Here is a 20,864-nt window from a genome sequence, read left to right as displayed (position 1 = left end):
TGTACCTTCACTTTTCGCAAACGCTTCCAGCAACAAGCGCGCACAAATAAATGTAAATAAACGCGACACTTCTTTCTTTCCACACGTGCGTTACTTCGCAGTTACTCATCCAGTGCTCCTACAGCAACTTATTGCTCACATTTGAAAAACGCAGTCGAGCAGGCTCAGCACATCGCAAAGCGTGCTTGTTGTATCGGCGCAGGACATACAATATACCTAAAGTAGAAATGAGCTCGCACTACAACGATGCTCTTGAACAGGATTTTGAATTCATAAACGAACCAAAATGTTTGGTTAAGCTGACCTGCCAAATCTCTCCGTTCCACTTGTTGAGTCAAGCGGAGGCGGACGTCTGTTAAAAGGTTGAGATATCGATAGCACATAAGCAGGATGGTTCGCAACGTTGTTTTTTCTGTTACAACGAATTGGCGGATGCAGATTCTTGAGTTTTCACTTGTTTACCACGGTCCTCCGTCAGGGCTACTCAACACAATTACAGAAGAACAAAACTGTCGGACTTTCTCATGCGAACCACTGTGTTGTGGGGAATGCAAGTAATCCGATTACCCAACAGGTTGAACAGCCCGTATCCAGCGCTCTCTCCTTTCCCCTTCATACGATCGCGATGGCAATCGGTAAAACTGAACGTTGTTGTTCCGTCCTTCACGTTCATGGCAATTTACAACACAACAGTAGCGTCGATTACGGCGTTTCTTCGCAGCGCGACGAGCTATCGCTCTTGCCGTCGTTTCCGCCATCAGACTGAAGAGTGAGCCAGCCAGCACTTTATGGCAGTTCAGCGACGCGTCCGACTAGCGAAAAAATTTATAGCTCTCCGTCTGGATGTTAAATGCGCAAAACACTCCCAATATGTACCAAAATCTAGTCCAATCATTGTTTCGCAGTCGCTAGCTGCATAGGCAGCAAGCGAGTCGGGCTTCGCACTACTCAATTACTGCCTCTTCGCAACGGCAGGTGGCGCTATGCGTCTTGCAAAACTCCAGAGTCTGACGTCCATCTCGGAACCGAGCACAACGCGAATCTCTGTCGTGAGCAGCACAGAAGGGTTGAAGCCAGCGGTGTTTTTTAGAAAGCGTTGTTGACAGCACTGTAATCTTGGTGCATTCGGGCGCACAGAGCGCGCTGTCGCGAATAAAAACGGCCACGCTAAGTCTATCTTGTTGGAAGTGTCTGTGTTGGGCAATATTTAGGGAGCTCCACAACTTTCCTATTGGCGCCTGAGCGTTTCAACCTATATTTAAACAGTTAATTCATTTATCTCGGCTAATTACTCAAAAAGAAGACGAGCAAGTAATGGTACTGTAAGTTCAGATAAACGCTAACAACAACCACGTGATTTCTGTTCTGAAGAACGCATGGGTTTTTTGAAAACCTTGGTTCAAGTTAGCTGGGACCACCTGTATATATATATATATATATATATATATATATATATATATATATATATATATATATATATATATATATATATATATATATATATATATATATATCCTAATATCTTAGGAATCCAACACAGGACAACATAGGGGAAATTACTTCTGCTATAAATGAAAGAAAGAAACGATAAATTAATGGTAATGCAAGTGGATGAAGCAACAACTTGCTGCAGGTGGGGAACGATTCCACAACCTTCGCATTTCGTGTGCGATGCTCTACCAGTACAGCATCGCACGCGAAATGTGAAGGCTGTGTGATCGTTCCCCACCTGCGGCAAGTTGTTTTTTACAGTAGAGCATCGCACGCGAAATACGAAAGCTGTTGAATATATATATATATATATATATATATATATATATATATATATATATATATATATATATATATATATATATATATAATTCAGCGGAGTTGAAATTATGGACGCGTCGATGGCTGTTTTTGTATTTGATGAAACTCGTGCAGTTAATTAATGAATTAAATTAATTAAATAATTTATTAATTAGAAATAATTAAAATTTAATAATTAAATAATTAAAACAATTAAAATTAAAGACATTGTGAATAACTATGCTGGTGATAGGGTACTCCAACACACCGCGGTCCATTTTTTCACGTGCAACGGACCACCTGTCCTTTTCATCACATACCATGATTTCTATGAGGCAGTTCCCCTCTGTAAATTCTAACGCGCTTTGGCCACTTTACTGCCATGTCAAATGGCTGCCATCCTAAGTAGTTCTTTGAGCCACTGTGCGACAAGGCTTCGTTTGGAGGAACTGCGTGTAAAATAGTAATGTGTCACTTTTGAAACAAATGCCGATCCGCCTCGGTCAAGCCCAGTGGCTGCGCCATAGCGTTGCTGAGCTCGAGGTCGCGTGTTCGAACCCGGCCACGACGGCCGCAGTGCGATGGGGGCGGAATGCGAACGCGCTCGTTTACCTTTCATTGTATGCACGTTGATGAACCAAATATGGAAAGAAATTAACCTGTAGCATCTCACTACGACGTGCATCATAAGATCGCAATTATTGCGCGTAAAGCACAAGATTGTTTTTTAAAGAAATGTCACTCGATACTATATAGTCGCGATTCATGAAGAACTGTTGTCTTGTGGGATCTTGAGCGCCAAGTTGAATTTGTATTACATGGACAGACGAAAACTTTCCCTCCTCCATCGACGCTTACGAAGAAACCCGCCTAAATCTGTCGGCTTCTGTACTCATTTTAACATGCATAAACCCGCGCGATGTTAAGCGAAGCTTAAGTGATGCTCTTAATTAAACTGAAGGTTAATTAAATGCAAGCAAAGCGTCGTTTTGCAAGAAAAGGGGGACGGGCGCCACACATCCCTCTTTCAGCTAACGTAAGGTTGACGGACGTCAGCCGTGCGCAGCCCCGATAACAGTGAGAGCGAGGCTGTCAGAACGTAGGACTACAGAAAGAAAAACGAATTGGTCACAAGCCCAGTTAGTGTGAGTGCGGCAATGGTGTATCGCATTTCTTAGCGCATCGCGGTGACAGTATGCGACAGCGTTTACATGTGACGCCTCTGCCTTCGTCCGAAATCAGCTAGACCCTGTTTCCAGCGAGTGCGTTACATCGGTGAATCGAGTAGTGCGCCACGCCCGCAGTATGGTATGGTATGAAGAACTTTATTTAGGTCCTGAGGGATCAGTCTGGGACTGATGCGGGCCGCTCCCACGTCGGTACAGAGAGGCCGAGCCCCTCTGCCATCACACGGGCCCTCTGGACAGCCCTGAGTTGATCCGCCAGCACTTCACTGTGCAGCATTCGCTGCCACCACTGTTCACCTCGAGAACCATCACCGGCCAACGCCAAGCAGCGCCACAGCATGTGTTGTAAATCGAGCAAACCCCCACACTTACTACAATAGACTGAAACCCCGCAGTCCGGATTAATTTTATTCATGATGACCGGATTAGGGTACGTCCGTGTCTGCAGAAGCCTTAATGTAACCGCCTGCTGCCTATTTAATTTAGTATGTGGCAACGGGAATGCCCTGCGCCCTAAGTAATAGTGCTTGGTGATTTCGTTGTAGGTTAACAGTTGGTCCCTGTACGCAGGAGCGGGAGATCCAGCCCCTTCAGGGAGTACACAGCACGCTAATCCTTGTGCCTCCCTGTGCGCCACCTCGTTGAGGTTACGCGGGGCTCCCTCCACTGTCCCCAAGTGGGCCGGGAACCAAGTAACGGTATGCGAAGTGATATCCCTACCCTGCAGCAGTCTGTTAGCCGGTTCCGCAACAAGTCCTCTTGAGAAGGCTGTAATCGCAGATCGCGAGTCGCTAAACACCAAAACTCTTCTAGAATCAATTAGTGCTAGAGCAATAGCCACCTGTTCAGCAACGCCCGCAGTAGTTAGTCTAAGTTTTCCTCTCTTTCTCTCTCTCAATGCCTTGCTTTAGGGTTTACACGGAAAGCGCGAGCCGACTTGACCGTTATTGGATTTGTGGGTCGTGGTCTCAGAGTTCGGCGTCACGCCGAGGGTTGCTCTCTAGACCACTCCACCGGTGCGTCTCGAAACGGGTAGCTGGCCTACGCTACCGAGGCGTCACACGGAGGCTAAGGGGGCCCATGCCATCGTCCGAACTTTCACGACAAAATTTGCTAATTTTTGATGAGTATGAGTTGTAGCAGGTTGGAGGAATTCAACAGGGGGTTCATTCAAAGGAGGACAAAGGGCCAACTTATTTACAGGAAATGGCTTAAGATACTCGTACTGGCAGGAGCATCTAAGGCAGTGCATGTAGCACGCAACTACGAGCTACACATCAGGACAAACTACAGCGTTCTGAAAGTGCATATGCTCAAGATGTCTTTTAAAAACCCTTCATCTTCCCTAGATCACTCGCGATGCAAACGGGCAATGTTCCTATCAACCAATTCGTAGTTTCGTATCGGCACAGCCCACCAGCTCCAAGGAGGTGAATGTTGATACAAAGCACATACGCCGCCAAGCAGATCCTGGGAGGGGGGGAGGGGGGGAGCAAGCAAACCAGATCCAGTGTTTCACTGACGACGCCAGAAGGTAAAGCTACTCCACGTCCCGAGGTCACTCGGTGAAGTTCTGGGAAAACTTCCGTCGTCTCGTTCTTATGCCGACCTCTCATTTGCCGTAACTGTCAGCATCTCAGTGTCCACATTGACTTGGTGGAATGTTTGACGTCGGGACCACAATGACCCCGACTTTCGCCATTCGGTGAATGCGCCACACGTAACACGGTTTCGATCTATACTCTCTCCTGGCGCACTGTTGCAATTGGCTTCCTAGCGCAATACCACCGTTTACGTGAATTCTAGGCGCTTGAAAAGCGATCCGGTGCACCAACGGTCACATTCGTGTAAGCGCGGCTACAGAAGCTGTCGGCACTCGAGTTTGTTATCCGTACATCCAGGAAGCAAAAAAAAAGCTGTGCAGGGTATAGATGAAGAAAGCTTCGCTCTCTGCTCGCTCGGATGCAAGTAACTTCTTTCACATTCTGTGATTTAGTGCGTTTTGCGAAGTTGAAATTAGCGTCGCGTGGATGATTATCTTTTTTCTATCTCATGAAACTTGCTTTTTCTTGTGGCTTTGCGAATAATTGTGATGATGCTAGGGTACGACAACGCACCACGGTCATTTTTTGTTGTTGTTCAAAGAACCAGCTGCCGTTTTTCACCGCATTGTATGGTTTCTCCGAGGCAGTTCCCCTCTACAGATTCTAAGGTGGTAAGGCCACTTGACCGCCATGCCAAATGGCTGCCCTCCTAAGCAGTTATATCCGAGTCATAGTACGACAGCACAACGCGTTTGGAGCAACCGCGTAGATTATAGCAGTGTGCCGCTTTTATTAGAAAACGCGCAGCCGCCTTAGTAAAGCCCAGTGCCCGCGCCATTGCGCTGCTGAGCTCGAGGTGGTGTGTTCGATCCCGGCCATGGCAGCCGCAGTGCGATGAGGGCGGAATGCAAACGCACTCGTTTACCTTACACCGTACAAATGTTAATGAACAACAGATGGTAAATAATTAACCCGTAGCATCTCACTACGGTGTGTCTCATAATCATATTGCAATTTTTGCGTGTAAAGCTCCAGAGTTTCATTTTTAAATAAATTTCACTCGATACTACGTAGTCGCGATTCATGAACAACTGTTGCCTTGTGGGTTCTAAAGCGTCAAGTGCAATCCGTATTACGCGGAGAGAAACAAATTTTTCACCCTTCATTGATGCTCACGAAGAAACCGGCCTATATCTGTCGGCTTCTGTAGTCAATTTAACCTCCGACTGAGCATCCAATGTGCCCTATAGAGAGAGACATGCCAGCAGGGCGTCTACATTCTCAGCATTGTGTCTCAAAGACAAAGTGACTCCTTTCCCTAGCGTGGAAACTGCAACGAGGCTCATAGCAGCGTAGATAGGATGGTCGAATTCGTCGCAACCGAGCGACGGTAACCGAAATGTTGACTCCCATCAGGAACAATTGCAAATGTAGAGGTGTCAGAGTGGCATTAAAGGACAACTTGGCGCATGCGAAAAAGTGATGATATGCTTGAGGACACCGACCTCTTTTTGAGACCTCAGCAGGCAGCGAGCGCTGGAGGCATAGTGCTTGGCCGTGTCGCTGCCATTCCACTTGACAGCCGTCGGCTGTTCAAGTGTCAAAGCTTGCATGTGCATAATTTGCGTCATTTCACGAGCGACGACCTGAGAAAAACCAATAAAGTAACACCGTTTAAGAAAGTACATCAGTCAGCACCTACTAAATATGTGTTTTTAATTCGCTTCGGTGAATGACCTGAATGGTTCGCTTTGACCCTTTATTTATTTTTATTTATACAAGTACCTGCAGCACCACAAGGGCATTATTGCAGGGGGGGATAAAATGAAGGAAAATGAACATGTGACAAAAACTTAACACACTATGCGTTTCTTAACACTTAACACTCTGCGTTTCTTTTCCAACTGGGATAATTTAAAAATAATTTAATTATGGAGTTTTACGCACCGAACCTGCGATGTGACTATGAGGGACGCCGTAGTGAGGTACTCCGGATTAATTTTGACCACTTGAGGTTGTTTAACGTGCGCCTAAATCTAAGCACATGGGTGTTTTTGGATTTTGGTTTTATATTGACCTGAAGTATACTGACCAATCCCCGCCCCTATAGTGTCACATTGCGATATTTCCAGGACAACAAAAAGCAAGCTGCGCACTTCCATGAGGAGACCCAGAATACTCATTTTCACTTCAAAATAGTTCGTCAAGTTTTTGTTTTCTATATTTAGGACACATATTAACAAAAAATAAATCGTAAACTTGATGGCTCATGGACGTTCTCCAATCTTCCGGCTGCAATATATCGTACTACAAATCGTAATACAAGCCGCAGCACTTTTCTTCCAGATTTAGTCCTGCATATATCTACCCACAGTTTTTAATTCGAAGGATATTCATTTGGTTCCGCGGACTGTACTTGGAACGTGGTTCATGGCGCAGCGAGATCGAAGAGAACATTACCGTCATATTTGAACCATATGATGGAAACGAAGTAAGAGAGCCACGGAAGCAAAGATGCTTGCGCCATGAATGGCATATGAGGCAAGTGCCTGTGCAGAACGCCAGCACCAGCATAGCGCAGAAACGTGCTTTTAATAGCGGTAGAGGCCTATTGTTAGCAGTGCTCGGGCACATGAAGTGCCTATATCCTAGTCGAGAAAACGTCTGCGATAGCTGATTAAGAGCACAATGCCGATAAACTTCACTAAGCTTCTTCTTGTGAGCACGGCGTACAAAAAGGGGCTAACAGAATTTCATCCTCACAAAGAAAGTTCCAGAAACATTTGACATTCAGCTGCCAAATATGCATACAACTGCGGTTGGTAACTGAAACTGTAAAGAGATCCACCAGACGACGGAGACATGGAGCTTTCAACACTGAAAAAACGTTGTTGAGGCACCGACAAACAGAAATCCCTTTGTCACTTCTCACTTTTCACCTTCATTCAGACAACCAATACCTAGGCGCCCGTCCCCCAACCACAGTTTCCCCGCTTATCACACAGCTCAACATTGACTCAAGTGAAGCAAAAACTTGCGAAGAGGTCAGAGACGTCGACTCCAGCCCAAGATACTAGCTCCTCGTTCGAATAATGCTGATTACCATTGCGGCATCCACTTACGAGCTTCGAATACACAGGGTGTCCCACATAACTTGAGCCAATAATTTTAAAATTAAAGGCGCGTCGGAAGCGAACTAAATCGAATGGATAATCTTCGCAATAGCCAATAGTAACCCAGACAATTTTTCCCCATAACCTCTTAATCAAATATGTTTAATTTCCGAGCTTCCTAATTATTGTTTGAGGACCCCAAGTATGATACGCAGATTTTTAGAGCATCTTCACAAACAACCGATCGAGTTGTTTTCTTTACAATACATCTCACGTAATCCTTTGTTCCGGGTATCAAAGAAAGCCCGCGAAATACGAAGAAAGCCACATGACGGAGCGCTTGCGCAGTAGTATCGCACGTGTGTCTCTCAAGCGTGCGTTCGGTGAACAAGATCGGCTTCCGTCGGATGACGGCGAAAATGCATGTTGCTGGCCGAGCGCTGCCGATGAGCTAAAGAACGCCCTGCCATTCCTCGTCGCCAGTCACGATGCTGCCGACCTTGTACACGGAACGCACCTTTGAGAGCAGCACAATACCACTGCGCAAACGCTCGGTCGCGTGACATTTCTTTTTCCTCATATTTCGCGGGCCTTCTTTGTAACCCGCAAAAAAAAAAGACTACGTGAGACGTATCGTACAAGAAACAACTCGATCGGTGGCTTCTCAAGGTGCTCTACAAATCTGACCATCATACTTGGGCCCTCATCCAATAATAAGGAAGTTGGCTAATTAAACTTATTTAGTGAGTTATGGGGAAAACAAAAAGATTGTCTGACTTACTATAGGCCGATGCGAATAGTATGCGTTCGGTTCAATTCGCTTCCGACGCACCTTTCATATTTCGATTCTTGTCTAAATTTACGTGGGACACCCTAAATTTCGGCAATGTGTTTGCTCCGCTGTTCACGCTTCTGCCTACAATTGACCCGATTTTATTCGCATGTAAAGCGCTTGGATTATTTGTTTACCGAAATCTGCAGAACATTATATGCGAAGCATGGTCATGGTTCCATAGAAAACATTCACTCAGTTCGCCACGTTAAAATGCCTTGCACGGCATCGACTTGGCGAGATGAAGTAGCATTATGTGCATGGTTCGCCCAATGAAAAGACACAGCGGTGGGGCCAACTCAGCACCCCATAAATGTAGCCTGGAATATCTACCATAAGTGACAGCGGACAAAACACTGATAGTCTTGGTGCTCGTAATATCCGGCTATAGCTATGGCTTATGTTCTGCGTAGTTTGGCAAGCGCAGTCTTTCGTCGTCGTCATTAACCAGGAGAAAAAAGGCCGTTGCTTTTTATCCTCCCCAATGGCCTGCGTTTGCCCTCCTTGGTCTTGAGTAAAGTTAAATGCCCCAATAAACTGGGAGGCGCGAGCAATTATTACGACAATGAGCACTTTCCTTCTACGAGAAGTCCTTCAAGCGGAGGTTCTCTCACAAGAAAATTAATCGGTGGAAAGAAACCATTCCGGAACAGTAGTACAGTCATATTCCTCAAAGAAACATGTGCTGATAAGAAAACTTATCCAGTCGGATGGCTTAGTGGCCAGGGCATTGCGCTGCTAAGCACGAGGTCGTGGTATCAAATTCTGGCCGTGGCGGCATCATTTTGACAGAGATGAAAGGCAGAACAAGCCGTGCACCGTACAGTGAGTGCGCGCTAAAGAACCCAAAGTGGTCAAAATTCCTGTTTTCCCCCTCTATGGTTTGCATCATAATCAGATCGCAGTTTTGACCCGTAAAATCCCAGAATTTATCTATTTGAAAACTTATTCATCATCTCTTAATACATTTACATCGCCGGAGTTCATTCGGTCAGTTTAGGTATACATGAAAAGACGGACGTCACTGAAGTACCTCTGTATATTGCATGTGCTCTACTTTTTTCTCTGTCGGGTTCACAATATTTTTGGCTCCTGACACCTCAACTATAAATGCCGACAAACTTTCGCAGAACATTGGGGGTACACTAAAAATTTATCAGTGTTCTCTGTAGGGATTGGAGAAACACCGTACGTGTATGCTTGCACGTCCTTATTCATAGTGCTGTAATGTTTTCGTAAAAGACCTTCGACCCCGGCGTCTTCTCCTCGCCGCAGCTATCACTTAAGCTTCAAATTTTCGGTTATCCCTATTCTGCAAGCGTGTACCGCAATCCGTACATTTATCATTTCTTTGTTTCACATTAGTTTCGCGACGCATTGCTATGCTTACAGCTTTAACCTGATGACGATTATGCGAACACTTTAAAAGCCAGTAACAAAGTTTGTGTCAATCCCCATGCCAGGAACGTTCATGGTAGAGTGGCTTTGTTCTCAGACTGGACGTTCTTTACACATCTTTGCTCCGTTTTAAAAGGTTTGAAGCAAGGGCGGCTGTCATTTGTCAAGTCAAGCAGAGCTCAATAAGAATACGCTAAACTTTGCGGGGACAATTCTTTTGAGTGAGACCACATGGCAACTCGAGAGATGAGGGCCACGCTTCTGCCGCGGAGCAATTGAGGTCTCTACCTTAAGCGAGCCAGTAACAATATCCGTGGAGGCAGGATCTGTCCAATTTCTAATACAAGTACTGAAAGAAACGCTCTTTCTTAGAAGGAAACTGAAAAGCTACTCCTAGCGAACTTGTACTGGTATCATTTGTTTACTTTCAATAATTACCTTTCAATTATTATTATTGGACTTCAGCATGACTTCCCCGTTACAAATGCAAAGAAGGGGTAAGGCGTGCAGACACGGACACAAGAGAACTGGACAACACGAACGTATTATGAACGAATGGACGAACACACCCCTTCTTTGCATTATGAATCCTTACCACCTACCTCAGGTTTCTGTTGTTCTAAGCTTCATTTCTAGTACGACGTTCGTGTTATCCTCTTCTCTTCTCTTGTGTCCGTGCCTGCACGCTTTACCTTTTCTTTGCATTATGAATCCTTACCAACTGGCTCAGCTTTCTGTTCTTCTGACTTCCTGGATTGGGAGGTGTTGCGTTGCCATATGACAGAAGGACAGACGAAGCACAGACAAAAGAAAACCGCAGGAAGAGCTGGTTTTCTTTTCTCTGTGTTTCGTCTCTCCATTTTACGGGTAAAATAGTTCACCTGAGTTGTAGACATTGTCAATATCCTTGAAGTCGGGGCCAGTTGGTGCGCGAAATTAACGACGGCGCTGCATCCTGCATTTTTGTTGCGTTTTTGATGCGATGCGCTCCGCTGCAGGTATAGGCTGGTTTCTGTCTCGCCTCACTATCATAAAATAAAGAAAAAGTGACGTGCGACCGACGGTGTAATCTAACCTTGTCGGTCCCAACACATCAGCCTAGTGCTGTAATCACTAGGTCATGATCGAACGCTTGCGTCTCTCGTACCAAAGGCAGCCAGTTCATTGAAACACTCGGCGCGTACGCCACGTGCCATCTTATCGCTTTTATTTACCTGCGACAGTTCGCGCTATGAGGCACTGTGTTAGACCACAATCTCCGGGGGCCGGCCCACTTTCCTGCGCACTTTTTACGTAGTAGTTTACGCTACGTAGAAACTGTACTACGTTGTGCCAACTTCATGATTGCCCAAGTTAATCACGTTTTAATGTTTATTCGCTGGAGTACAAATACCATCGTCGTCTTAACATAGAGCACATGACATAGTCATGTGGTGCACACGATTGTATAACACGTAGTTGCCGATGACGTCACGATCCTTGTTTCTCTCGCTTACGCTCGTCCGCTACTCATGTCGAACCCAACCATCGTCACGTCGTAAACGCCCCCGTCGAGCTGCCGGCGTACAAATGCCCTTGCTGCCGTACGATCGTCTTCGACGTGGTCGTCGTCGTGCTACTGCCGTTACACACACATACGCTGTCGAGTCCATGCATGCAGCTATTCACTCTCCTTAAGTACGTTGGTTCACGCCACTCATGCAGGACCTTACAAAGGCATGCAGAGCCCACGATGGCAACATTCACAGACGCCTACATATGATCGACCCAGACGGTAAATTCTGTTTGCCCCCGAAGGTTACGCGGAGCTAAACGTCATTGCTACACAGGATTCAGCTGGACGTTGCTTTCACCCATCGCTACACGCATCTCCTCGGCCAATCGAACAGCCCTGATTGTGAACACTGCCAAATGCCTGAAACACTGAAACACATACTGTGCGATTGCCCAGCATATATGCTGGAGCGAAGGACGTTAGAAAGTTCTCTAGCCAGCGTTGGCAGGCAACCACTGTCGGCGGAAGCTATCCTTGGCCAATGGCCTGACACTGCAACTTCAATGCGTGCAACTAAAGTGTTGGTGAAGTTTCTGAAGGTCACCAAGCTCGACGAGTGGCTCTAGCAAGACAACTGTCTCATATGCATAAGCACTCACCACTTATCATCATCATCCATCTCAGTACTTTCACTCCCCTTCCCTCTTCCTCAGTGCAGAGTACATCAGACTAGAGCGCACTAGCTCAGGTCGACCTCTCTGTCTTTCCTGTCCATAAATTCGATATATTGGTTCACGCCCTAACCATTTGTGGAGCCCCACACAAAGATGCATAGTCAGGTACCCGCACAATGCTTCGAATGACATGAATTTCCACATTGCATGGGATCTGCACATTATTGTTTCTTTTTTATTGCCGTCGGTGCATTTTCCGCATGAGGTCCAAGTGCGATAACATCGCGGCCGCGCGCCGTATGCTGCAAGTGCGAGCCAAAGCTTGCGAAAGTGAGCCGAGAAGGTCGGTAGTTTGATGCGGCAGTGTCTTCTCGCGCTCGCAAGGTGGAGGGGAGAGGTGCGCGCGATAGGATGGAGGGAGTGGAGGTGCAGCTTAGTGAGTGCACGATACGCCAGCTGTGGCGGCTGAGCGCGGTTTTCCAAGTGCTATCTTTAAAGCAATCTGCGGTGGGTTAGCAGGCTAGCGGCACTGGGATAGATGATGACTTCGTGCCCGTTGTGTTCTCGCACACCTGTGTTCTCGCGCGAGATGTGTCATGAAGGGTTGTTTTATCGCCACTGCTGGTGCTCTTCGTCCCGCAAGCGTCCTGAGTGCGAGTGTCCGCTGTCGTCGAGTGAAATGCGTTCGTGTTTGCCTGTGCACACGTGACAACGTGCTTGTTAAATGGGCTAGCGAATATTTACGGCAATTTATATAGCCAATGAAACTAGAAGTCTTACTTTGTACGGCTCTTTAATAATGTGCTATCGCAATCAATGCTTCACCTTAACTGTGACTTTTTAATGAACCTTCTTCCCCTGGTAACAGCGGTCGTCTTCCTAACGTAGAAGTGCGATTTTCTATGACGCTAAACTTTATATCACACCATTCAGTGTGTTCTGAGAACATGAAACCCTTCGTTTGCTTTCGGGACCCTTGGTGACTTTTGACGATCCTTATTGCAACTTGTTGCAAAACATGGCGTTCTGGAACTAAGCCATGCACGGCATCCGCTTGGACAATCATGGTGCAAATTATTTTCCAGGAATTACACAAAATCATCAAACTGAAATGCTTGAGCAGCGTACCTAAAAAAAATATGTTTGCACATATACTTGTCCCACTGAATCATAAGGATATCCAACGCCTGAACTCACTGTGCCGAGTCCTCCATAGTTTACGGAGGCGGGACCCTGTTGGAAGAAGAGACCAGGCTGCAAGCTCGCCGCAGGTACAATAATGGCGTTGGCGGAGGGAGAGTAGGAGACGCGTGTCTTCATTGACACGAACAGCATGTGCACCTGATCGCGGACGAGGCGCCTTGAGTAGAGCTCGAGGGCCTTGCGCCAGTCGTGAAAAAATCGTGACGGTGTCGAGTCGTCCAGCTCGTCTGCAGAGAATTCCGAAGTCAAAGGCACTATTGTAATGAAACGCAGCGAGCCTATTCGAACACTGTACCAAACTAAAATTAGCTGTAGACTTGTTTAGCGGGCGCAGGACAAACTAAGGTAATGTTGAAATAAAGTGCGCCACGGCGATTTGGGCTTCTCACAGAAAGTGACGTTAAGGCATCTGATCGAACACAACAGCTGCATAATAATGCCAGAGCAGCTGTCAGGATGGTTAACCTCGTTACACGTACTTACTGGCTTCTAGTGAACTACATATCCTGGCCACTAATTACCTTGCTTTCCCATATTTTGGAAAACTAAGAACAGCGTACAAAAGCTGGACTGTGAAAAGAGCATGGCCGCTGTGCGGTGTTTTTCTTGTCCTTCATCCTTTAAGCGTTGTCTCTAGTCTTCTAACAAATGTACCGATTCTCGCTGCTCTCGATTATTTTCCTTTGCTTACTAAACTGTTTAAGGTATTTGTCAAAGAATGAAGTGATGTAATGCCTTCACGTGCAGCGTGCGCCGCGCTCCTAAGCGCAGCTGTTCACCGATTGTATGCATAGCCCCTCCTCAGATTAACTCGTTATATGTGATGGGGCACTATGCAGTACATAAAACAGACTTTGATCTTGCTTGTGACGGTAGCTCGTTTTAATCCCGAAATGCTTGTGACTGATTTTCAACTACTTTAAGACAATGACTTGTAGCGTTGCGTCAGGCATCGCCAATAAGGCTGTTTGAATTATCGCATGTCACGGCACGTATGTTTGCAGGCGAAGCGTGCCATATCAGAATCTGTCGTAACGTGCAGTAATTCAAACTTCGTGACGCTTTTCGTCAGCGGGTGTTTCCGTGTTACGTGTTACCTGTGCTGCCTTTCCAACACTCCCAGCGTGCTTGGTTTCGATATTACTTGAATTCTGCAGCATTTAAATTCTATCATGCATTTTCGCAAGATAGGTGCGATTTCAAAGTATTTTTAAACGGGGGTGCAGGGAAGCGTGACTGCCTCCAAATATGCCTCTCCATCATATTTACGCATGCTGTACATTTCCTATTTTCATCACATCACCCGTGTACAGGGTGTTTCTGCGAACACTTTCGAATATTCTTAAGGGGTGCCTGTCGAAGATAGCACAATTCTAGTACATGAGGTGGCCCACTCGAAGCGGCGGACACTAGTTGCACAAGAATTGAAATGCATTATAGATTGATTATTAAAAATATACCAATTAAGTTTTTAACTAGTTACCTTATGGCCCATATTGCAATTTACCAATTCTAGCCATGGAGTTCGCAAGGCGGATCCACTTGGGACGACTTATCAGGATGACACCAGTTTCGAGATACTAGTTCCAGAACATTGCGGACCAATGCGTTGGCGTTCTACCTTCGTTCTTGAATGCATAAAACGACGTTCTCTTAAGAGAGTAACTTGAACGCCAGTGCATTTCTTAGCAAAGTTCGAGAACTAGTATCTCGAAATTGGTGTCATCCTGATAATTCGTCCCAAGTGGATCCGCCTTGCGAACTCCACGGCCAGAGTTTGTAAATTGCAATCAGGGCCATAAGGTAATCAGGTAAAAAGTGAATTAGTGAACGTTGGTAAATTGTTAGATTATGCAATTCAGTTTTTCTAGCAAGTAGTTCCGCCGGTTTGAGCAGACCACCTCATGGACTAGAATTGTGCATCTGCCACAGCCAACGTATAAAAATCTTGAAAGTATTCGCTCAAATACCCGGTATAGCTGTATGCATTCTTCTACTGCGCTTCCCTCCTTTTGGCACGCGTTTCTGCAATGCGCTTCTGCGCCTTACATGGCTCGCCCCACTTTATTTCTTCCTCTTAACATCAACCATAGGATATCGGCTACCACTGTTCTCTAATTCACGCAGCTGCACTCTTGTTGCTTAACACTTCGCCCATCGTTTCTCGTTCCAACGTTCCTTGCGCGCTCCTAAGCTTCTTTTAAGAACATTTGATAACCTAAAAATTTGCTTGCCATGAATTAGTGTGAGTAGAATTCAATGATTAGACACTGTAAGGTTTCGATTCCGTTGAAATTCGTACCGTAGTAGTCGTTCAGTCCGTGTGCATCAGGAGTGTTGTCCGGGTATCCAACGAGCACAGCCATGTCGGCAAGCTTATGCTCCATCAGATTCTGAACTTCGTCTCCCATCCACTTGAATGCGAAAAGAAACCGCTTGAACGCCGCCTTGATGTTGCCAATCATGTCACGAGCTCGGAAAGCTGCTCCTGTGTTCGCATCTAGTGAAAAAGGTACAGAGGGAAGAACTTTTTCCCCAGAGTACGCGGCGGAGTTACCAGAGCCAAAACACGCGTACGAGAAGTAGGTACAAGTTACAACGTAGAGCTAATGGCAGCCGAGCTCCTCAGCAGGGTCAGCGGCACAACAGATGGAGCGACAGGCCGGCAAGTGAGAAGGCACAGTACAAAACACCAGATTTCCAACTCCACGCAACACAAAAGTGAGAAAAGCAACAAACCGTGCTTCCGACGCACCGGGGCGCAGCTGCCCGACGATTGCAAGGAAAAATAATCAAATTGCGCGTGTTGCTCAAAGAAAAAAAGGCCACATTTCCGTAGCGTTCTTCCACAGAAAGAAGGCATTGCGCTACACAGCTCCGCAACAGCGAACGTACGCATCCACAGCACCTCAGCAACAAAGGGTTGGCCAATGCATGTCCCAGACCTATTCAATGAGGGATCTCTTCGTCATGAACAGTGTGAATGTGGGTTCGTCAACACGGACCACAATCGAACTGACTGTGAACGGGCAGCCACTGCTAACGAAGATAGACTTTGGAGCATATCATTCAGTGACCCGCAATGAGATTTTTCAGCACCTCTGCTCTGCATCTTCTGCACAACTGCAGACAACAGACCTTACTCTATATATATGGTCGGATCAAAAAACGAAGCTGTTAGGACGCTGTTCTGTGGAAGTGCAGCTGAATCACAAAACCGCAAAGCTGTACATCGTACAGGGCGAAGGAGCTAGCCTCCTCGGACGAGACTGGTTCCGGGCTCTGGGCATCGGAATCACCGGAAGCAACGCCTTCGCCCCATTAAAGATGTGTGAACTTCTTGAACGGTACGGTGGGCAATGTGTTCAATGGACGGTTCGCCGGGGATATCGGTCAGCCAATGCGCATCTGCCAGTGCACAACGCAAAACTTGTAAAATTATCAGGGATTAAAAAGCCAGCTTCTCATCCATAAACGCCTAACTCCTAACTTTCATTGAAAATTTCTTATCTAACTGTCTTGAACGCACCGTTGAAATGAACTGATGCATATTTAAAAGCAAGATTCAAGAAACCGTCAATCGTTATATTCCTCTACGACAAGTGCGCAGTAGCAACTGAGCTCCATGGTTCAATACTCAGCTTAATCGACTAAATAACAAGGAAAGGCGGCTATACCTAAACGCTAAAAAAATTAAGATGATGGATCGTTGGTTGTCGGCATAAAGAATTTGCTGCAGAATACCTATCCATAAAAGAACAATAAAATTCACCTTTCTTTATAGTGCTCTTCCTAATACACATAAAACAAACCCAAAAGGTTTTTAGAGTATTGTTAAGGAAAAATATAGCAACAAAATATTGCTTACTACATCATCTGGTACTTCGGTACCTGATCATGACTACGCAGCTATTCTAAATGGCACATTCGTAAATTCTTTCTCACGCGCAACGGTTCATGATTATCCACTACTCCGCCACTGTAACTACTATGCGATGGAACCTATTACATTTAACTCTACTGGTATTCGCGCTATAATCAACAAATTACCGCTCTCTGACAAAATTCACTCCAAGTTTTTTAAGAACACTAAGGAATATTCTTCTATCATATTAGAATCCATTTTCACCCAATCACTTACTAATGGATCACTACCAATTGATTGAAAAACAGGAAAGTCATACCAATTCCTAAATCCGGCGATACGTCTAACCAACGTAATTACAGACCAATATCACTTACATCAGTACCACGCAAAATAATGGAACATGTCATGTACTCATATCTTGCACGCTTTCTTGAGAACAATATTTTTTTACTCCATTTCAACGCGGATTTTGTGAGACATTTTCGTGTGACACTCAACTTCTATCGTTCACAAATGCTTTACATAACAATATTGATTCTGGTATTCTCACTGACTGCGTATTCCTTGACTTTGCTAAAGCTTTTGACAAAGTAAACCACTGTCTCCTATTACATAAATTACAAATACTTAATATCCGCCCTGCTATAATTAAATGAAGTCTTCCTGACTAACCGAATTGAATTCTCTTTTTGCAAATGAGACAGCGTCACCTGCGACACATGTCTTATCTGGAATGCCATAAGGCTCCGTGCTCGGACCACTGCTATTTTTATTACGCAATAAACTTGCCCACTAACATTCTCTCTCAAACTTGTTTATTTGCATATAAGTGCGTAATCCATCGTAATATAACTAGTACTACTGACTTCGCGCTTCTTCAAATAGATCTGAACACTATGCACGAGTGGTGCCGTACCTGGCGCATGGAATTAAATATCAGCAAATGCATGGCCATGCGAATTTCTCGTACTAAAATGGTGCATCCTGCCTATCACCTCAATAACCAACCATTAGAATCAGTAACATCCTACAAGTACCTAGGTGTAAATATAACCAACAACTTCTCTTGGGATAAACACACTGAACATATCAAATCTAAAGCCAACTGCGCTGTAGGTTATCCCCGTAGAAATGTGTTTACAACACTACCAGCTTCCGATAAGCTAGTTTATACACTACATACGTTCGGCCACAGCTTGAATATGTGTCGGCACTGTGGAACCCCCACCATGTTACAGTAACCCAAAATATCAAGGCAATACAAAACCACACCGCCCGTTTTATCTTATGTACGTACCACAAAACATCCAGCGTAACCTCCATGCAAGCATCATCACAACTTCCTTCACTTGCTGCTCGCAGGAAATATTCTTAGCAATGTCTTTTCCATAAGAGTTACTATCATAACCTATATCAAAATCAAAATCATGTTTATTTTTCCAAAGAACTTTGGAAGGAGGCCCGAACAAAAAGTGGAAGCTAGTCCACTTGACGGGGGTTCGGGCCCCCTTTTACAAGGCACAGCGAAGGTGACAAGTTGACAAATAAACAATATAATCAATTATACATAACAAGATAATAACCGGTTTACAGCACAGGCGCACAGGCAATAGCACAGGCGTACAAATGAAAAGAAAACAATCTGATCAACATATAAGTGAATTTTACATTTTCTTATAAAGTTGTTATTCGACATATACAAAAAAGTTGCGGAGCCTTGTTCTGTTAGTATTTTTTATCGTTAATGTCTGTTTGTGTAGATAATTTATTAGCATAGGAAGAGAACAGCGAAGCATTTGCTCCCCATAGGATGTTCTCGCAAATGGTATTTGCCAGGGTTCCGTGCTACAAGTGTCATGTATCGGCGTTCGAATTGTCAGGTCTGCAAGGGAAGCTAATAAATTTCCAGGATTGTTGATGCTTTGTTTATATCTTATCGCCAGATGATACGAGTAAAGATTGTGAGTAGAAACTAAATTAAAACGATGAAAAAGTGGTTTAGTATGAGCGTGGTAATCTGCATTGGCTATATGTCGAAGAGCTTTCTTTTGGAGTACGAATATGCGATTTAAGTTCGTTGTTGTGGTTTTCCCCCAGACAAGGATACAGTAATTAAGATGAGAAAGGAACAGAGCATTGTAAATTTTTAGTTTATCCTCTTGTGGTAAAAAGAATCGAAACTTTGCTAAAATACCAACAGACTTTGCAATACGGGTAATAACGTGATTGATGTGCAGATCCCAGGACATGTTTTTATGAAAATGGACACCAAGTGCCTTAACAGTGTCGACAACTTCTACAATGTCATTACCGAGGAGAAGATTACCTTCTAGCACAGCACGTGATTGTTTGGGTGAAAACAGGATTGCCTTTGTTTTATTAACGTTTATCTCCAATGAATTTAGCTTGCTCCAGGAGTTCAATTTGTCAAGGCAATCGTTTATATCGAGGTGAAGTGTCGTAGTGTTAGAGTTTCGGAACAGTAGTGTCGTGTCATCCGCATAAATAACAAATGTCGGTTTCGAGCTTATCTTAATTATGTCGTTAATGTAAAAGTTAAATAGAAGGGGACCAAGGATGCTCCCTTGGGGAACACCAGCATTCACATTTTTAAATGAGGAAAGAGAATCACCTATCACTACGGCTTGCTTACGAAATTTTAGGTAAGAGGTTAGTAGTCGTAGGGGTGTGCCTCGTATACCATACAGCTCGAGTTTTTTTAGCAACGTTATGTGGTTCAGGCGATCGAAGGCCTTTGAAAAATCTATATATATACCAGCTATAAATTCCTTCTCTTCAAAAGCTTTTAAAATTATTTCCTTTTGGTTTAATAAAGCGAGTTCTGCTGATCTGCCCTTACGAAAGCCGTATTGAGCGTTAGTTATTAAGTTGAAGTTGGAGGCGAAATTTTCGATTCTACCATGTATTATTTTTTCTAGTGCTTTTGAGAACACTGGAAGAATGGAAATAGGGCGATAGTTAGAAAACTGGTTTTTATCCCCTCCTTTGTGAATAACAATTACTTTAGAGAGCTTCATCCGCTCGGGGAAATTTCCAGTACTAATTGCTTGGTTATAAATATGTGCGAGTGGTGCTGCAATTATATCAATGGTGTACTTAACAGGTTTTAATTGTAGGTTATCCAGATCGCAGACATTACTATTTTTGAGCAGGTTAAATGTCATTTTAACCTCATGCGCACTCGTAGGGTTCAGATATATACTATTTTTATTACTCTGGATTTGATTAACAGCCTCAGGATAGTGGGACGTGTTCACTAGATTGGCAAAAAAATCATTGAATGCTTCAGCCAATTGGCCGCCCTTTAAAACCAGACCATTTACGCTTATCAATTGAGCACTTTGAGCCGCAGGTGAACGATTCAATAATTCATTTATCCTTTTCCATACTACATCTGCCTTTGCATTACGGTCCAAATTAAAAGATGTAAATAGGTATTCCCTTTTCGCATTACGAAGAAAGGCGGTTGTATTGTTTCTATGTTGCCTAAATTGTTCCCAGTCATCAGGGTTTCTCGTGGATAAGAACTTTCTATAAAGTTTGTCTTTCTTTTTTATCAGTTTAAGGCAGAAGTTCGAAATCCAAGGTTTCCGCGATCGGCTGGATTTTTTTATAGTAATTAAAGGAAAAGACTCATGGTAGGCTTCTTTAAACAAACGTAAGAATGTATCGTACGCTTCATCAACTGTATCTGCGTGATATATAGGGTCCCAATCTATCCTTTTTAACCTAGAGCGA

General features: G+C 44.6%; 1 protein-coding gene across 1 annotated transcript in view; it reads right to left on the bottom strand.

Annotated features, from left to right (window-relative positions):
* Positions 1-20,864, bottom strand: part of LOC135900940 (endothelin-converting enzyme 1-like) — a 70,157-nt gene that overhangs the window by 11,331 nt on the left and 37,962 nt on the right. Inside the window, exons 10-12 of the mRNA XM_065430547.1 lie at positions 15,540-15,737; positions 13,232-13,464; positions 6,028-6,168 (exon numbers count right to left, since the gene is read on the bottom strand). Coding sequence (XP_065286619.1) covers positions 6,028-6,168; positions 13,232-13,464; positions 15,540-15,737 — 572 coding nt within the window. The remainder of the gene's footprint in view (positions 1-6,027; positions 6,169-13,231; positions 13,465-15,539; positions 15,738-20,864) is intronic.

The sequence above is a fragment of the Dermacentor albipictus genome, chromosome 2 (assembly GCF_038994185.2).
Source record: "Dermacentor albipictus isolate Rhodes 1998 colony chromosome 2, USDA_Dalb.pri_finalv2, whole genome shotgun sequence".
Taxonomy (NCBI): domain Eukaryota; kingdom Metazoa; phylum Arthropoda; class Arachnida; order Ixodida; family Ixodidae; genus Dermacentor; species Dermacentor albipictus.
The sequence above is the reverse complement of the archived record's forward strand: the minus strand, read 5'-3'. Positions and strand labels throughout refer to the sequence as shown.